This window comes from Apodemus sylvaticus, chromosome 3 (genome assembly GCF_947179515.1).
Source record: "Apodemus sylvaticus chromosome 3, mApoSyl1.1, whole genome shotgun sequence".
Taxonomy (NCBI): domain Eukaryota; kingdom Metazoa; phylum Chordata; class Mammalia; order Rodentia; family Muridae; genus Apodemus; species Apodemus sylvaticus.
Genome location: NC_067474.1, coordinates 152571544 through 152585013, shown reverse-complemented (window position 1 = coordinate 152585013; position 13470 = coordinate 152571544). Strand labels below are relative to the sequence as shown.

The 13470-nt window shown below is 56.0% G+C and overlaps 1 protein-coding gene across 2 annotated transcripts; it reads left to right on the top strand.

Annotated features, from left to right (window-relative positions):
- Window positions 1-477: 477 nt before the first annotated feature.
- Nbl1 (NBL1, DAN family BMP antagonist) lies at window positions 478-12188 on the top strand. 2 transcript variants are annotated; one of them, XM_052177870.1, is made up of 4 exons: window positions 478-674; window positions 8654-8848; window positions 8963-9074; window positions 10879-12188. In XM_052177870.1, the coding sequence occupies exons 2-4, from the start codon at window positions 8682-8684 to the stop codon at window positions 11134-11136; spliced, it is 537 nt and encodes a 178-aa protein (XP_052033830.1). In that variant the 5' UTR covers window positions 478-674; window positions 8654-8681; the 3' UTR covers window positions 11137-12188. The 2 variants fall into 2 exon arrangements, with proteins under 2 accessions (XP_052033830.1, XP_052033831.1); XM_052177871.1 differs by lacking the exon at window positions 478-674 and adding an exon at window positions 871-953.
- Window positions 12189-13470: the final 1282 nt, after the last annotated feature.

Sequence of the window (13470 nt, the reverse complement as noted above, 5' to 3'; positions counted from 1 at the left end):
TCTCTGGATGCTCCCGCTAAGTTGTTTGGAGGCCACTGAAGGTCAAGGGCCAAAGACACAGCACAGGTCAGAACCCAGTCTCCTGAGGGAAGATGGGGCACCGCCTCGGATGGGCCCCGGGGGAACCTTCAATAGGCTGGGGTGCTACACTCAGCTCGTGTCCAGGGCCAGACTCCCACTTCACGAGTTCCAAAGGTCCACTATTGTCACTCCAAGGTCTGGCAAGACCTGACAGCGTAGAAAAGCCAGGCGGAGGGGAATCAAAGCCTGGGAAGCGGCGGGCGCCTGGCTCGTGCCCTTTCATCCTTGTCCCGGCCGTCGGGGAGCGGGGCCCGTGGCTCGGGCGCCCCTGCTCGCGAGTGGAGGGAGCGGCCCTCGCTCGCCCGCCCGCCCGCCCGCCCTGCCCGCGGGTCCCTCCCCTCGCCGCCGCTGCCCCCGCCCTCGCTCCCTATTTGGAGCTGAGACACCCTGACGTCGGAGGCGCTCGACCCGCCGCTCCCCCGCGCCTCGCGCCCGCCTGGGGCCGCAGACGGCCAGCAGCGCAGTCCAGCCGAGCCTCGCGGGGCCGCCCCAGCCCGAGGACCCCGGGCCTGCGACCCCCGCGGCTCGCACCCCACTTTCTAGGACCACCTCACCAGGAGGACGCGTCGCACTCCCCGCGGCCGCTGCGCGCAGTAAGTCTCGCCCGGGCCCTCAAGCCGGAGCCGGGCAGCCGGAGTCCCTTTGCTCCAGCGACCCGCAGTGTCCCCCGAGCCCAGCAGTTCCTCTCCGCTCCCCTCCAGCCCGCGACCCCCGCGTTGCGCAGCCCAGCGGCCAGCCCGGCGCCTCCGATCGCCCGCGCTGGGGACGTGGGCGCGGCTCCCGGGTGGCCAGGGGGCACCGGCAGCATCCGGAGCCGGTCTCCAGCCTCGCCCCGGGGCTTCGTTTCTTGTAGGAGTTTCACCGCCAGGACTGTGAGTAGGAGGGAGAGCGTCGCCCGGCAGGCGCCGGGCAGCGCTGGGACACTGGACTCACGGGTCCTCTGGATCTATCCTGGTCCTTTCTTAGCTGCTGCTCACTTGGCCCCTGTCTCCCATCCACAGGTCTTTGGCTCTCCATCGCTCCATTTCCGCCCCCCATGCTCTCTTAGTTTTGTCCCTCCCGCTGTCCCTCTCGCCTCGATTTTCACTTTCTCTGGGCTAGTGTCTCCGCTTTCGTGTTGTCTCTCTGTTTTTCTCTCGGTCGCGGAGAGCCTCCCTGACTTCCACTTTCCAAATCAAAGCATCCTGCCCCAGCTTCCGAGGCGCGGTCCCCCAGCTGGGCTCGGGGAGAGTTCCTCTGGCACTACAAAAGACCCCAAATCCTCCTCTTCCCTGCCGAAAGTCTGGCGGGTGTCACCCACCCCCACTTGCAGGGGCAGAGAGAGAGAGAGAGAGGGAGAGGGAGAGAGAGACCCAGCGTGAGCGCCCGCCTGCCTGAGCGAGCTGGCGTTTCCAGCGGGTAGAGCCTTGTAAGCATTCCACCCCAGTGAGACACTGTTCACCGCAGGGCTCTCTGCTGCCAGCCACCTGCCCTCCAGCCGGCTCTGGCTCCGGGGCCAGGCGATGATCTTTTACAAGCGTCACTAAAGGGGGCAGCTGCTCGCCTTGGCCTGGCTGGGGGTGGGGCTGGGAGGCATCGAGGGAGAAAGCCACAATTTCCAGACTTTCCAAGGCCCTTACCCAGCTGGAAGCCACCAGCCTGCAACTCAGAACACCCCAGGAAAACAGCTTGTTGGCACGGGCTGAGGGTGGGGAAGAAAGCTGTCAACAGGCAGCCCCCCAACTCTTTGTCACTGAGCAGCCAGCCTCCCGAGACTCCCACGGATGCTGGAACTCTTTGGGCGGGTTTGCCTTGACTTAGAGCCAAAGAAGAGACAAGGCTGGGGCGTTTCCTTGGTGACCCCCCTCCTCCACCCCTCTCCACCCTTCCCTGAAAAGCCGAGACCTCTCTCCTGGGCCTGTGTGTCCGAGGGGTAGACAGGGGAGTGGATGCTGTGTCTTAGCCAGAGGTACAGCCTCCTACTGGCAACCCCAGGGGTCGGAGACTGTGGGGTGGGCAGGGTTGTTGGTGAGGTCTGAGGGGAACTTCTGTTGAGCAGATGTGTAGGCCTGCCTGCCCTGCAGCCGGTAGTTAGCATACATTTGTTTTGGAGACCGTTTCTGGTCTATGGGCAGAAGGGTCTGTGGGGCCTGACTGTTTGCATAGGAACACCCAAAGCTGGGAGGTGGACTGCCTGGCCTTAGGAGGTAGGCCTGGGTGGCATGGCATAGACCCTGGGCACCAGCACACCCGCATGCACAGTTTGTTCAGGCTTTGTCCTGGAGCTGAAGGAAGGAAAGCCACCCTGTGGTGCTCCTGGGGTCATGGAATCCTTGTGGCCTCAAGCAGCTCACTGGAGCCAGACTCTCCCCTAGGGACTCTACTAAGCCAGATGTTCCCAGGCTATGCCGACAATGTCTATCTCACAGGTGGTAAGTAAGTGCGAGGCTTCCAGAGGTGAAGTACAGGTCACTGACACGGTCTATATGAACAGCCCTGCCCCTAGGACATTCATTCAGGGATACCGCACTCTCCCCTCGGCACCCAGGAATCCAGAGCCGGGCCTGGCTGGTGTGAGCTGGACCTCAGGTCTGATACTGCTTTGCCCCCTCTCCAGCAGCGGGTGTTTCAGTTGATTCATTAAGAAGTCCCTGTACTCATTCCAAGACCTGAAGGGTTGCCCCACCCTGCTGATCCCCCAAGCCCAGGGCAGCGGCCGCAAGCACCACACCCTCTCCACCAGCCGCATGCGCAGTGGGCACCAGGCATCTGCTCTCTCGGTAGCTAGATCTAGAGGGGGCTATACTGTCAGGGCCCTGTCTTCTGAAATAGAGTTTGGTGAGGTCTTGCCAAACTGGGCAGCTTGTGAAACCGTTCCCAGCCAGCCCGCTGCTTGCTTAAGTTTCAACTCAAGGTATCCCCTAAATCCCTATCACTTGGCAGACGCTTCCCGGATTGAGAAACACTAAGGATTAAACCGGATCTGGAGGGAGGAACAGGGGCTAAAATGGATAAGAGGCCCTGGAAGAGGACAAGCCTTTGCTCATGACTTCCTGAAGCTGTAACCCCACGGTGACAACCCTATACACACTCTTCAGTGTAACTCTTACAGCTGCCTGGGGGCGTGGCCTCTACTGTTCCCACGTTCCAGATGAGAATACTGAGGCACACAAACCTTCAGGTGGCTGAGCGGAGATTTGAACTTGAGACAGCCGTAGTTGTGGAGAGTGGAGGAGAGACTGTGTGTGTGTGTGTGTGTGTGTGTGTGTGTAAAAGCCTGGGGGTGTGTGGGTACAACCTACTTTGAAAATCCTTGTGGGGATTGAATGGTCCTGATTTTTCATATTTAGCAAAAGAGGAAATGAGGAGCCAGGTACACTTGTTTCAGGACTTTAGTCTTAGCACTCGGGAGGCAGAGGCAGGCAGTTCTCTGTGAGTTCAAGGCCAGCCTGGCCTACATAATGAGTTCCAGGACAGCCAGAGCTACAAAGTGAGACCCTGTCTCAAAATTAAAAAAAAAAAAAAAAAAAAAAAAAAAAACATAAAAAATAAAAAAGGGGGGGATTGGGGGTAATTATTCCTTCCAAAGTTCAAGTCACCTCTTTGTTGTTCAAAAGGCTTTAGGCTTTAGTGGGTATTATTGGTGGTAGCTAAGTCCTTGATAGCTAAGTCCCCATCTGGCTACAGGTATTAGAACCCAGTCATGTGACTGAGGGGACACAGTCATGACATTAAGGGGCCTTTTTTTTCCTAGGGAACTGCAGTGGGGGGGGGGGGAGTACAGCTCCTGACCTGGCTGGGCCTCAGAGTCATGTGGGGAACACAGATGCCTGATTAGGCCAGACCCCTGAACGGCTTGAATGGTCTTTGGTGGTTTGATTCATGGGCAGGCTAGGACCATGGCTTCTACCTGTCTGATGAGTGTGAGGGCAGCGGCTGGTGTCTGGCAGGTGTGCTGTGAGCCAAGCCCTGTGCATTTGCAGCTCCACCCCCTGGAATTCCTGAAGGGCCCTGTGAGTCAGGGGCATGGGAAGCTACCACAGTGCTCTCTGCCCCTTTCCTGTCCGGGAGAGATGGGCAAGCCTCTTCTTGGCCTGTGTGAGATGCATGGGTCACCCTGTGGGTGTCGCCCTGTCAGGGCTTCCTTTCTCTATGAGTGGCAATTCAGAAAAGGCCAGGCTCTCCTTATGGGGAGCTGGAAAGAAAGTCTACACCTGTCAGAATCTAGAACCCTGAGAGGTTCACTAGGAATAGCTACCCCATCCCCGGGTCTGAGGTGTGGCCAGGGTGGGCACCTGTATACAGTCAGCCTGTGCTAGTGATGCCACCGAACTCCTGGTGGGACACTCCCCTCTTGTACCCAGACCCCAGGAGCCAGGTTCTGCCGTGACCTACGCTCGTCTTTGGGGCTCGCACTCTTGGTCTGTGGAACCAGGTTTCAGGTGAGGCAGTGGCTGATCACCAGAGTTCTGACAGGGAGAGGAGGGCACACCCCCCCTGCACCCTGATACCCCAGATTCCATCTCAGCTCCCCACTCCCTGGACACCTCTCTTCCCATTTCTTGCTTTCCCTTTCTCTCGTTTCCACGAGACTTTCACCGGGGCGGGTAACTGCCGGACCACCTGACTTGCTCAGAACCAAGCCTTGGCTTTCCCTACTGTCAGGACGTATAAGCTCACACAAATTCCAGCTGCCGTGTGTGGGTGTTCCCATTCTTCATGTGGAAAGCAGGGGAGACGGGGCCTGCCCAGTACCGTGATTGTAAGTTGACATGGTATAGCATTTTTGAACAGCGGCTGCATTTTCCTGCCAGGCAAGAGAGGCTTTAGGGCCCCGCTACCCCCTCTTCTGGTCTTGGCTCTAGCAGTAAACTCTCAGCCAGGAGTTCCCTCCCTCAACCTTCACTAGTACCCATCCGTAGTCCTTTGTTCAATCTGGAATTATGATCTTCCAACTCCCTCAAGCAGGCATGTCTGCATTTCCCCTGTGGGTAGATGTAGGGTCCTCCAGCTACACCCTCCATTCTCTCTCACCTTCCTTGAAGGTACCCAGAAAGGGAGTGCCAGCTACAGGGACTGAAATGGCCCACAGGAGGCCATGGCTCTGCTCTGATGTGTCTTGGGACAAGCTCTGCAGAGCCTGGGTGTTGATGGACAGATGACTGATTGACTCCGGTCCTGCCCTGGCTCTCTGGCACTCTGTGTGACCTTCAGGGTGGAAGCTATGAGAAGCTGGGTGAGGCTCTGAGGGCCCAGGAAGGGAAACTCCAACCGCTGCTGAGTTGCTGGTTGAGAACACAAACAAGTGGAATCAACAGAAGATTAAACCTGCACCAGCGGGTGGAAGGCGCCATGGCCTCTGGGTAGGGTGTGAGGGGTAGAGGAGGGCCTTTCTTAATGGCAAATTTTGCCTTCCTTCTGGCGCTGTCCAGTTTTACTTGTGATCTTGGAAAGTGAGCTGGTGTTGGTAGGTGCTGGGTGCTGAGTGCCAGATCTTGGGTGTTGGATTCTGAGTCCTGGATGCCGGGTGCTGAGTACTAGGTGCTGGATGCTGGGTGCTGAGTACTGGATGCTGGGTGTTGGATGCTGGGTGCTGAGTGCTGGATGTTGGGTGTTGGATATTGGGTATTGAATACTGGGTGCTAGATGACTGGGTATTGGATGCCAAGTGCTGGGTGTTGGGTGTTGGATACTGGATGCTGGGTGTTAGATGCTGACTGCTGGGTGTTGGATGTTGGGTAGTGGAGACTGGGTGCTGGGTGTTAGGTGCTGAGTGCTGTCATAGGAACTTCCCAGGTCTGGGAAGGAGCTGTGTTTCTCCTTTATAGCCAAGGGAAGTAGGCTGTGAGAGAAGCTCTTACAGCTACACAGCTCCTAGACTACAGAACTCAAACACTGAGAACTCTAGGGACAGTGGGCGGGTCTACTGGTGCTCTGGCTGCTGTCCTGGGGAGGTCGAGGGTGATCCCAGTGTTCTGCTCCCAGGTCCTGGTCAGGGTGTGGTGGGTTGGGGTATATACCACCCTTCTGAAGGGCATAGATAATCTTAGTTCCCCGCTGGGCATCTGAAAAGGAAGACAAAGGAGGTGTTTTCCTAACAACCTAACTCGTTTCTCAACGTCTGCCTGTTCTAACAACAGAGCTTGCTCTCTGGGCCAAGGATACTGCAAATGCCCCCGTATCCCGTCTCCAGGTAGCTTGGTGGCTAACATCCAGGCTGATCTCCACTTTAGCCAGTCCCTGTGTTGGTTGGCAGCCTCAAGCCTCATCTCTGAGTTCCTGGTCCAAATCAGACTCCCACGTTCATGAGTCTGCTGTCGGGACTCAGCTCAGATCTCAAACCTAGCCAGGCAGTGGTGGCGCACGCCTTTAATCCTAGTACTCTGGGAGGCAGAGGCAGGCAGATTTCTGAGTTTGAGGCCAGCCTGGTCTACAGAGTGAGTTCCAGGAAAGCCAGGGCTACACAGAGAAACCCTGTCTCGGGGAAAAAAACAAACAAACAAAAAACCCACAGAAAACAGATCTCAAACCTAACTCCTACTGAGACTTTAGCTTCACTTCCTACCTGGGTCTTATTTCCTGTCTGTCATAGCCAAGGAAGTGTCACAGAGTCAGGTGACATAGCAGGGACTTTCTGATGCTGAGAGGGGGCTAGTCCAGCACAGGGAGGGACAAGGAGCTCTGGTCTTTTCTTAGGAGCTTTGGACCGCCTTAGAAGGCCAAGGTTGTACACTGGCTCAGGCTGGTTCCTGGGGGGACGCAGGGGCTCTATCAGGAGCAGGGACAGGAGGCTGAGGCTGTTGAGTTGCAGTTAGGAAGGAGCCCAGTCGCTTCCTTTAGGGTGTGCTTGCTCTAAAAATGTCCGTTTGCTGTAGATCTTGTCAGTGAGCCTGGTTTGTGTAGATCACAGAAGAAAGTTATTGGGCTTGGGCCCCACCCCCAGCTGTCCCTATCCCTGTCATCTTCAGGGACCAAGAAGCAAGAAGAGCAGTAATAGCTAGTAGGGAGCAGGGGGTGGGGGAGCAGGGGGTGGGGTGGGGGCGGGGCAGAGGCGGGGGCAGGGAGGGGCAGAGGCAGTGCGTGCGTGTGTGTGTGTGTGTGTGTGTGTGTGTGTGTGTGTGTGTGTGTGCTCCATGAGCCCGGAGGCTGCCCCACCCTCCCTGGCATCCCGCTTTCTCAGCGCACTGGAATGGGATTCTCGCTGTCACCTCTTTAGACACTTTTTGAAACCCCTGCCTTTACCACCTCCACCGCTTTCTGGTACTAAGATAGTTTCCAGTTGTCGGAGCTGGGTGTATTCCCAGCCTGCGCCTATCGGAACCGTTCACCCTGGGAAAATGGGAATCCTATCCCAGCTGGGAGCTTTCACACCGTAAGTCCCCAGGGAATTCGGGCACACTCTCAGGTTTGAAAGTGCCACTTATTTTACAGGTGGAGAACTGAGACTTGAAGATCCAGGGTCACAAAGCACTGGACAGACAAAGATCCCCATCCTCGGTGTCCTATCTCAGAGGGGTCAGGGGGACGGAGACTTTGGAAGTACTTTCCTTGGTTTAGGTCTCTCTTAACTCCCCCTATTTCTGAGGTGTGTGTGGGGTAAGGTGGGAGAGTAGGAGTGGGTGAAGCCTACAGAAGATAAAATTGGGGAAGGAGGCAGAAGTCCGCCTCTGAGTGGGATCCTTTAAACACAGACTCTGTCCTGCAGCGCCATCTGGTGGTTGACTCTCGAATTTAATGTCTTACTCCTGAAGCAGAGAACTTTGTAAATGGTCTTGACTTGTAAATGGTTAGGATCCGATCCTCCTCAGGGGTCTGGGCCTAGGGCTTTAATCCCAGCACTTGGGATGAAGAGGCAGGCAGATTTCTGAGTTCGAGGCCAGCCCGGTGCACACAGTGAGTTCCAGGATGGCCAGGGCTACACAGAGAAACCCTATCTCGAAAAACATAGACAGAGACAGACAGACAGACTGATAGATAGGAAAATGGGGGGGGGGATCCATCTGCGGATAATGACGTGGTGAGTGTGCTAGACTCTGGTGGAGAATCTTAAGAAGAAACATATCTGTCTGAGTGGTATAGAGTTGAGTATCAATGTCTTTTTAGGAGACATGGACGATGGTCTCTAAGGCTGTGATCAAAGGATTACTTTGGGTTTATAATATGAGGGATCCAATTCACAGTCCTTGTGCAAGCCAGGCACACATCGTACACTGAGGTGCACTCCCCGTCTGACATTAGTAACTATCCTGTTGAGGACCGGGTCAGTCCCCTCAATGCTATCAGGTACGATACTACATGTAGCTGCTTCTGAGGTTTAGCGAGGTCCGAGGTGTATTTGGAGCTGGGCATCGGGCTACCATAAGTGCGTGGGATCAGAAGAATTAGTAGTTCAAAGTCATCCTTGGATACAGACTTAATTGGAGGCCAGCCTGGGCTACACGAGACCACATCTCAACAACAACAACAAAAGTTACTGGTCTGTGGAGATCTGGCTTTGAATCCTGGGATCAGAGCCCATATTTGGAAGACACCTCAGCTCCTGAGTACCTAACCTCTGAGGCTACACTGCACCTTACATGCCACCTGTGCTTAGTTCCAGGGTTCTGGAGGTGACGGGCACGATGCTTTGGGTCCTGGTGGGGGCTGTCCTCCCTGTCACGTTGCTGGCTGCCCCGCCACCCATCAACAAGCTGGCCCTGTTTCCGGACAAGAGTGCCTGGTGTGAAGCCAAGAACATCACACAGATTGTGGGCCACAGCGGCTGTGAGGCCAAGTCTATCCAGAACAGGTGGGACTCTGTGGGGAGGAAGAGGGTGAGGACAGGGGCGCAGGGAGCGGTGAACACTGCCCATCCCTGCCTCCCACATCTGGAGATCCAGCTCAGCGACATCTCCTCCCACAGGGCGTGCCTAGGACAATGCTTCAGTTACAGTGTCCCCAACACCTTCCCGCAGTCCACAGAGTCCCTGGTGCACTGTGACTCCTGCATGCCGGCCCAGTCCATGTGGGAGATTGTGAGTATAGCTGCCTGATCCCTGCACCCCTGCACCGTAGTTGGAGGCCTTCGACACTTACCATGTGTGCGGGATGCAGGGTTCCTGCTGGGGATACACATGGGGTCCTTACTCCAGGGCTTCTCACCCTGACACCAACCTATAGAAGATTCCAGATATTTCCAAGGCTCTATCCGTGTCACCGAGACCGCAGTTCTTCAGCCTCTGCTCCCTGTTACCAGGATCTCTGCCTTTCTCTGCCCCACGCGGTAGCCCTGGTCTGGCTCACCGGTCTCTGGCACTGTCTTAGAACCTGCGACACTAACCAAACCTGCTTCACTTTAGCCCCTCTTACCTGCTCTGTTCTTCGCACCCCAGGATCTTTGCATATGCTCTGCTTTACTCTGAACCACGGCCCCCTCCTGTCCCCCTTCCCTCAGCTAGTTAACTTCTGCTTGTTATTTAGCTCTTGGTTCAAGCATTGTTTCCTCAGGACACCGTTCCAGACCCTCTGACTCAGTCAAGTTGTGCTATAGGCTCTCAAGCGCTGTGTACCTTTGCTCTGGGCAGCTGTCACGTGTACAGTTTCCCCAACATATCAGACACCTATGCCCCAAGTGCACCTGTGCCCCACTTGTACCTGTGCCCCATCTGCACCTGTGCCCCATCTGCACCTGTGCCCCACCTGCACCTGTGCCCCACCTGCACCTGTGCCCCACCTGCACCTGTGCCCCATCTGCACCTGTGCCCCACCTGCACCTGTGCCCCATCTGCACCTGTGCCCCACCTGCACCTGTGCCCCACCTGCACCTGTGCCCCATCTGCACCTGTGCCCCACCTGCACCTGTGCCCCACCTGCACCTGTGCCCAAGAGTCATGAGTAGATGCTCTGTGGAAGAAAGGAGGGGGAGGGAGGGAGACAGTTTGAAGCATCACTACAAGGCAAGGGTTGGGCTGCTAAGGGGTTGCTATAGAGTGAACCTTGCTGCGTCAGGAGTTTGGGATGGAGCTCAGGCACAACAGTTGCCCAGGAGTGAATTGGGCAGTTTGGGACCAGTGGGAGGATGGGGGAGCCAGAACCTTCTATGAAGGAAGCGAGGACATTAGCAGCCTCTGGGGTCAGATCAGGCAGTGAGAGTTAGTGTTAGTGCAGCAGGGTCTGGCATGCTGAGGTCAGCCAGGACCAGCACGAAGGTCCTGAAGACCTGAGAAAGGGGTCAGGATGTGTCTCCAAGTTCACTGGGACACGGTGTGTGTGTGTGTGTACATGTGTGTGTGTGTGTGTGCGAGTGTGTATGTGTGTGTGTGTGTGTGCCTGGGGGAATGGGTGAGAAGGGTAGGGCTGTGTGTAAGAAGACAAGAGATGGGGGATGGCGAGATGGCTCAGTGGTTAAGGGCACTGACTGCTCTTCCAAAGGTCCTGGGTTCAAATCCCAACAACCATATGGTGGCTCACAACCATCTGTAATGGGACCCAGTGCCCTCTTCTAGTGCGCCTGAAGAGAGAGACAGTGTACTCACCATACATAAAATAATCTTTTGTAAAAAGTACATTAGAAGAGGAGGAGGAGGAAGAACAGGGGGAAGAGGAGAAAGAAGAGGAGGAGAAGGAGGAGGAGGAGGAGGAGGAGGAGGAGGAGGAGGAGGAATTCTTGCAGGGGCTGAGTCCCCAAAGCTCCTCCAGATGGGTTCCCAGAACACACTGGGCTGTCCAGGTGGACTCAGGGATTCTTGGTTCCCTAAGATGTGTATAAAGATGTCTTGGGGTCTCTCCACCTGCCCAGACTTCAGGAAACATCCCCTTTTTTCCTCCTGCCCCATCCAGGTGACCTTGGAGTGCCCTGGCCACGAGGAGGTGCCCAGGGTGGATAAGCTGGTAGAGAAGATTGTACACTGCAGCTGCCAGGCCTGCGGCAAGGAGCCCAGTCACGAGGGCCTGAACGTCTACGTGCAGGGTGAAGACGGGCCAGGCTCCCAGCCTGGGCCACACTCCCACGCCCATCCCCACCCCGGTGGCCAGACCCCTGAGCCTGAAGAACCTCCTGGAGCCCCTCAGGTTGAGGAAGAGGGGGCTGAGGACTGAGGGCCCCCCGACTCTTCCTCCCCTCTCGTCCCCTGTGGAATGTCGGGTCCCACCCTCCAGGGAAGAGGGAGGGGATAGGCAGAAGCACCCCCTCCCCCTTTGGCACTGGATGGACTTGGAATGCTGCCTGGTTGCCATGGAGATCTGAAGGGAGGGGCTGGAGCCAAGCTGCACAATTTAATATATGCGAGATGGGGAGAGAGGAAGCAGGCCTCCTGAGGACTTTTCCTTTGGAAGGTGAAGTGTGGCCTTTCCTTTCAGCCTTCTGGAGAGGAGCCCTTGGGATAGAGAGGAAGTGGGCTGAGCTGTGAGACCCTCACACAGGGCAGGCCCAGGCCAGGACCCACACAACCGACGGGGCAGGATCCCGAGTGATGGGCAGGGGGTGGGTATCATGTCCATATCATCTTCGCAGGAGGATCTGGGTGGGAAGACCGCTGGCAGAAGTCAGAAACTGCAGCCCCACGGGTTTCCCTAAAAGCCTCCCTCCCTCCCTCCTTCCCTCCCTCCTTCTGTCCCTCCCTCCCCACCACCCAGGAAGTAACCCCTTCAATAGAGTGGCTTAGGAGTCCAGCTGGGGCAGGACCCTGCAGACTCAAGGGCCAGAGTGTCACGAAGAAGAAAGAAGATCCCTCCCCTCTCTCCCTCCAGAGATCTTAGCTCTGTGCTCCCCACGTTCTGGACCCTTCGGGAAGCAGCTGCAATCAGCCCCCCACTGTCCTTGGGGGCTAGCCTTTCTGAAAGAGGTCATGGTCTAGCTCCATCACCTGGGACCATAGCGGACAGGAGGCCTCTGCTGAACTCGGCTTTCTCTAGTTCCCCATTCCGTCCACTCCTCCTTCCCAGCTGCACTTTAGGGCGGGGCAGGTGTCGAGGAAGGGCCCGCTGTCCCCTGATATGCTGGCACCATTGTTCATGTCCAGGGGCTGCCAGTTCACCCCCTCCCTGGGGGTGCCCCAGCCCGTGGCTGTTTGACAAGAGCCTTCGAGCTTGTAACCAGTAGCCATCTCCCCTGAACCTGAGTGTTTTCATGAATAAATGCCTTCAACGCCTCTCTTCTCTTCTCTGTGGACTGGCGCTCTTGATCCAAGCTGGTTGTGGGCTCAGGGCTGGGGGCTGGGGTTGGTCTGGGCAGAGCGGGACTGACCCGAGGTATCCCTGTAGCTCCTTCCCCGGCTGGTAGTCCTCTCACTTCCTTGCCTTGGCACCACCTCTGCCTCACCTCCTCTCTTGGGCATGGGTGTGCATTTCTGTCCTGCTTACAGATGGCTGGACCGAGCCAACTAGATCTGGACACTTGACCCCTTGGGATCTCTCTTGCCATCTCTTTACTCTCTGTGACTCAGAATGGGCTTTGATACATGTCACCTGCCTGGACCAAGCCCCAGAAAAAGATGAACCCCAAAATCAAAGATTACAAATGAGTATGAGGTTGGACCCTGCACTGGGCCATTTACATAGAATAACTCATCCTCCGTAGCCCTCAGTATATATATATATATATATATATATATATATATATATATATATATATATATAATTATTATGCTGAGGCATCTTAAGTGCAGAGAAGTCAGTCATCTCTCCAGGGCCATCTTGTTATATGCCACCAAGAATCAAACCCAGACAATCTGGGCCAGAATCCATGCCAAGTTTGGCACGAGGTATTCACCAGCCTGTAGGGGAACACGCTCCTTTTCTCTTCAGAGTGGTCCACTTAGGATGTGGATATCACTTGCTTTGCTGCAGGTCACAGGTCTCCCAAGGTCACTTCAATGTGGCAGTCAAAACACCGGCAATGATTTGCTCCTAGAGGTCCCTGGCGCTGTACTTCTGAAGCCCCGTGCCTCCGTTTGGAGAGCTGTCTTACCAGCAGGTGTCTTTCTGTAGACAGCTTCTTAGCTTGTGGAAAGCTAATTCACTGAGACACTGGGTAGACACGCAGTGGGAAGGCGGCTGACAGGCTGCTGGCAGACCCTGAATGGCCGCCAGAGACAGAAATGTAGGATCTGCAGAGGTAGGTGTCAGAAAGACTTAGGGTAAATGGGAAGAGACCGAAGGCCTGAAGGCAGCGGGTGGAAGGGCCAGTGTTTTCTAGAAGCAGTGTGGTTGGCGAGGCTAGGCCGGTTGAGAGAGGAGGGGCCCAAGGAAGAGCAACCTCTGCTCGGGTGTGGAAGTCTTGCCAGGGAGAGGAACCTCAGGGATGAAAAAAAAATTGTGCGTGTGTACTTGGGGGTGTGCATGTGCAGGCCAGAAGACGACTGTGAGTGTCACTTCTCAGATGCCATTCACCTTGATTTGGGGACAATTACTGACCTAGATAGAACTCAGCAA

What these genes read in the sequence shown, in the direction of transcription:
- Nbl1 (XM_052177870.1), top strand. Translation starts at nt 8,682, where the DNA reads ATGCTTTGGGTCCTGGTGGGGGCTGTCCTCCCTGTCACGTTGCTGGCT. An exon ending in GCCAAGTCTATCCAGAACAG is followed by an intron (nt 8,849 to 8,962) that starts GTGGGACTCTGT and finishes CTCCTCCCACAG; the next exon opens with GGCGTGCCTAGGACAATGCT. An exon ending in CCCAGTCCATGTGGGAGATT is followed by an intron (nt 9,075 to 10,878) that starts GTGAGTATAGCT and finishes TGCCCCATCCAG; the next exon opens with GTGACCTTGGAGTGCCCTGG.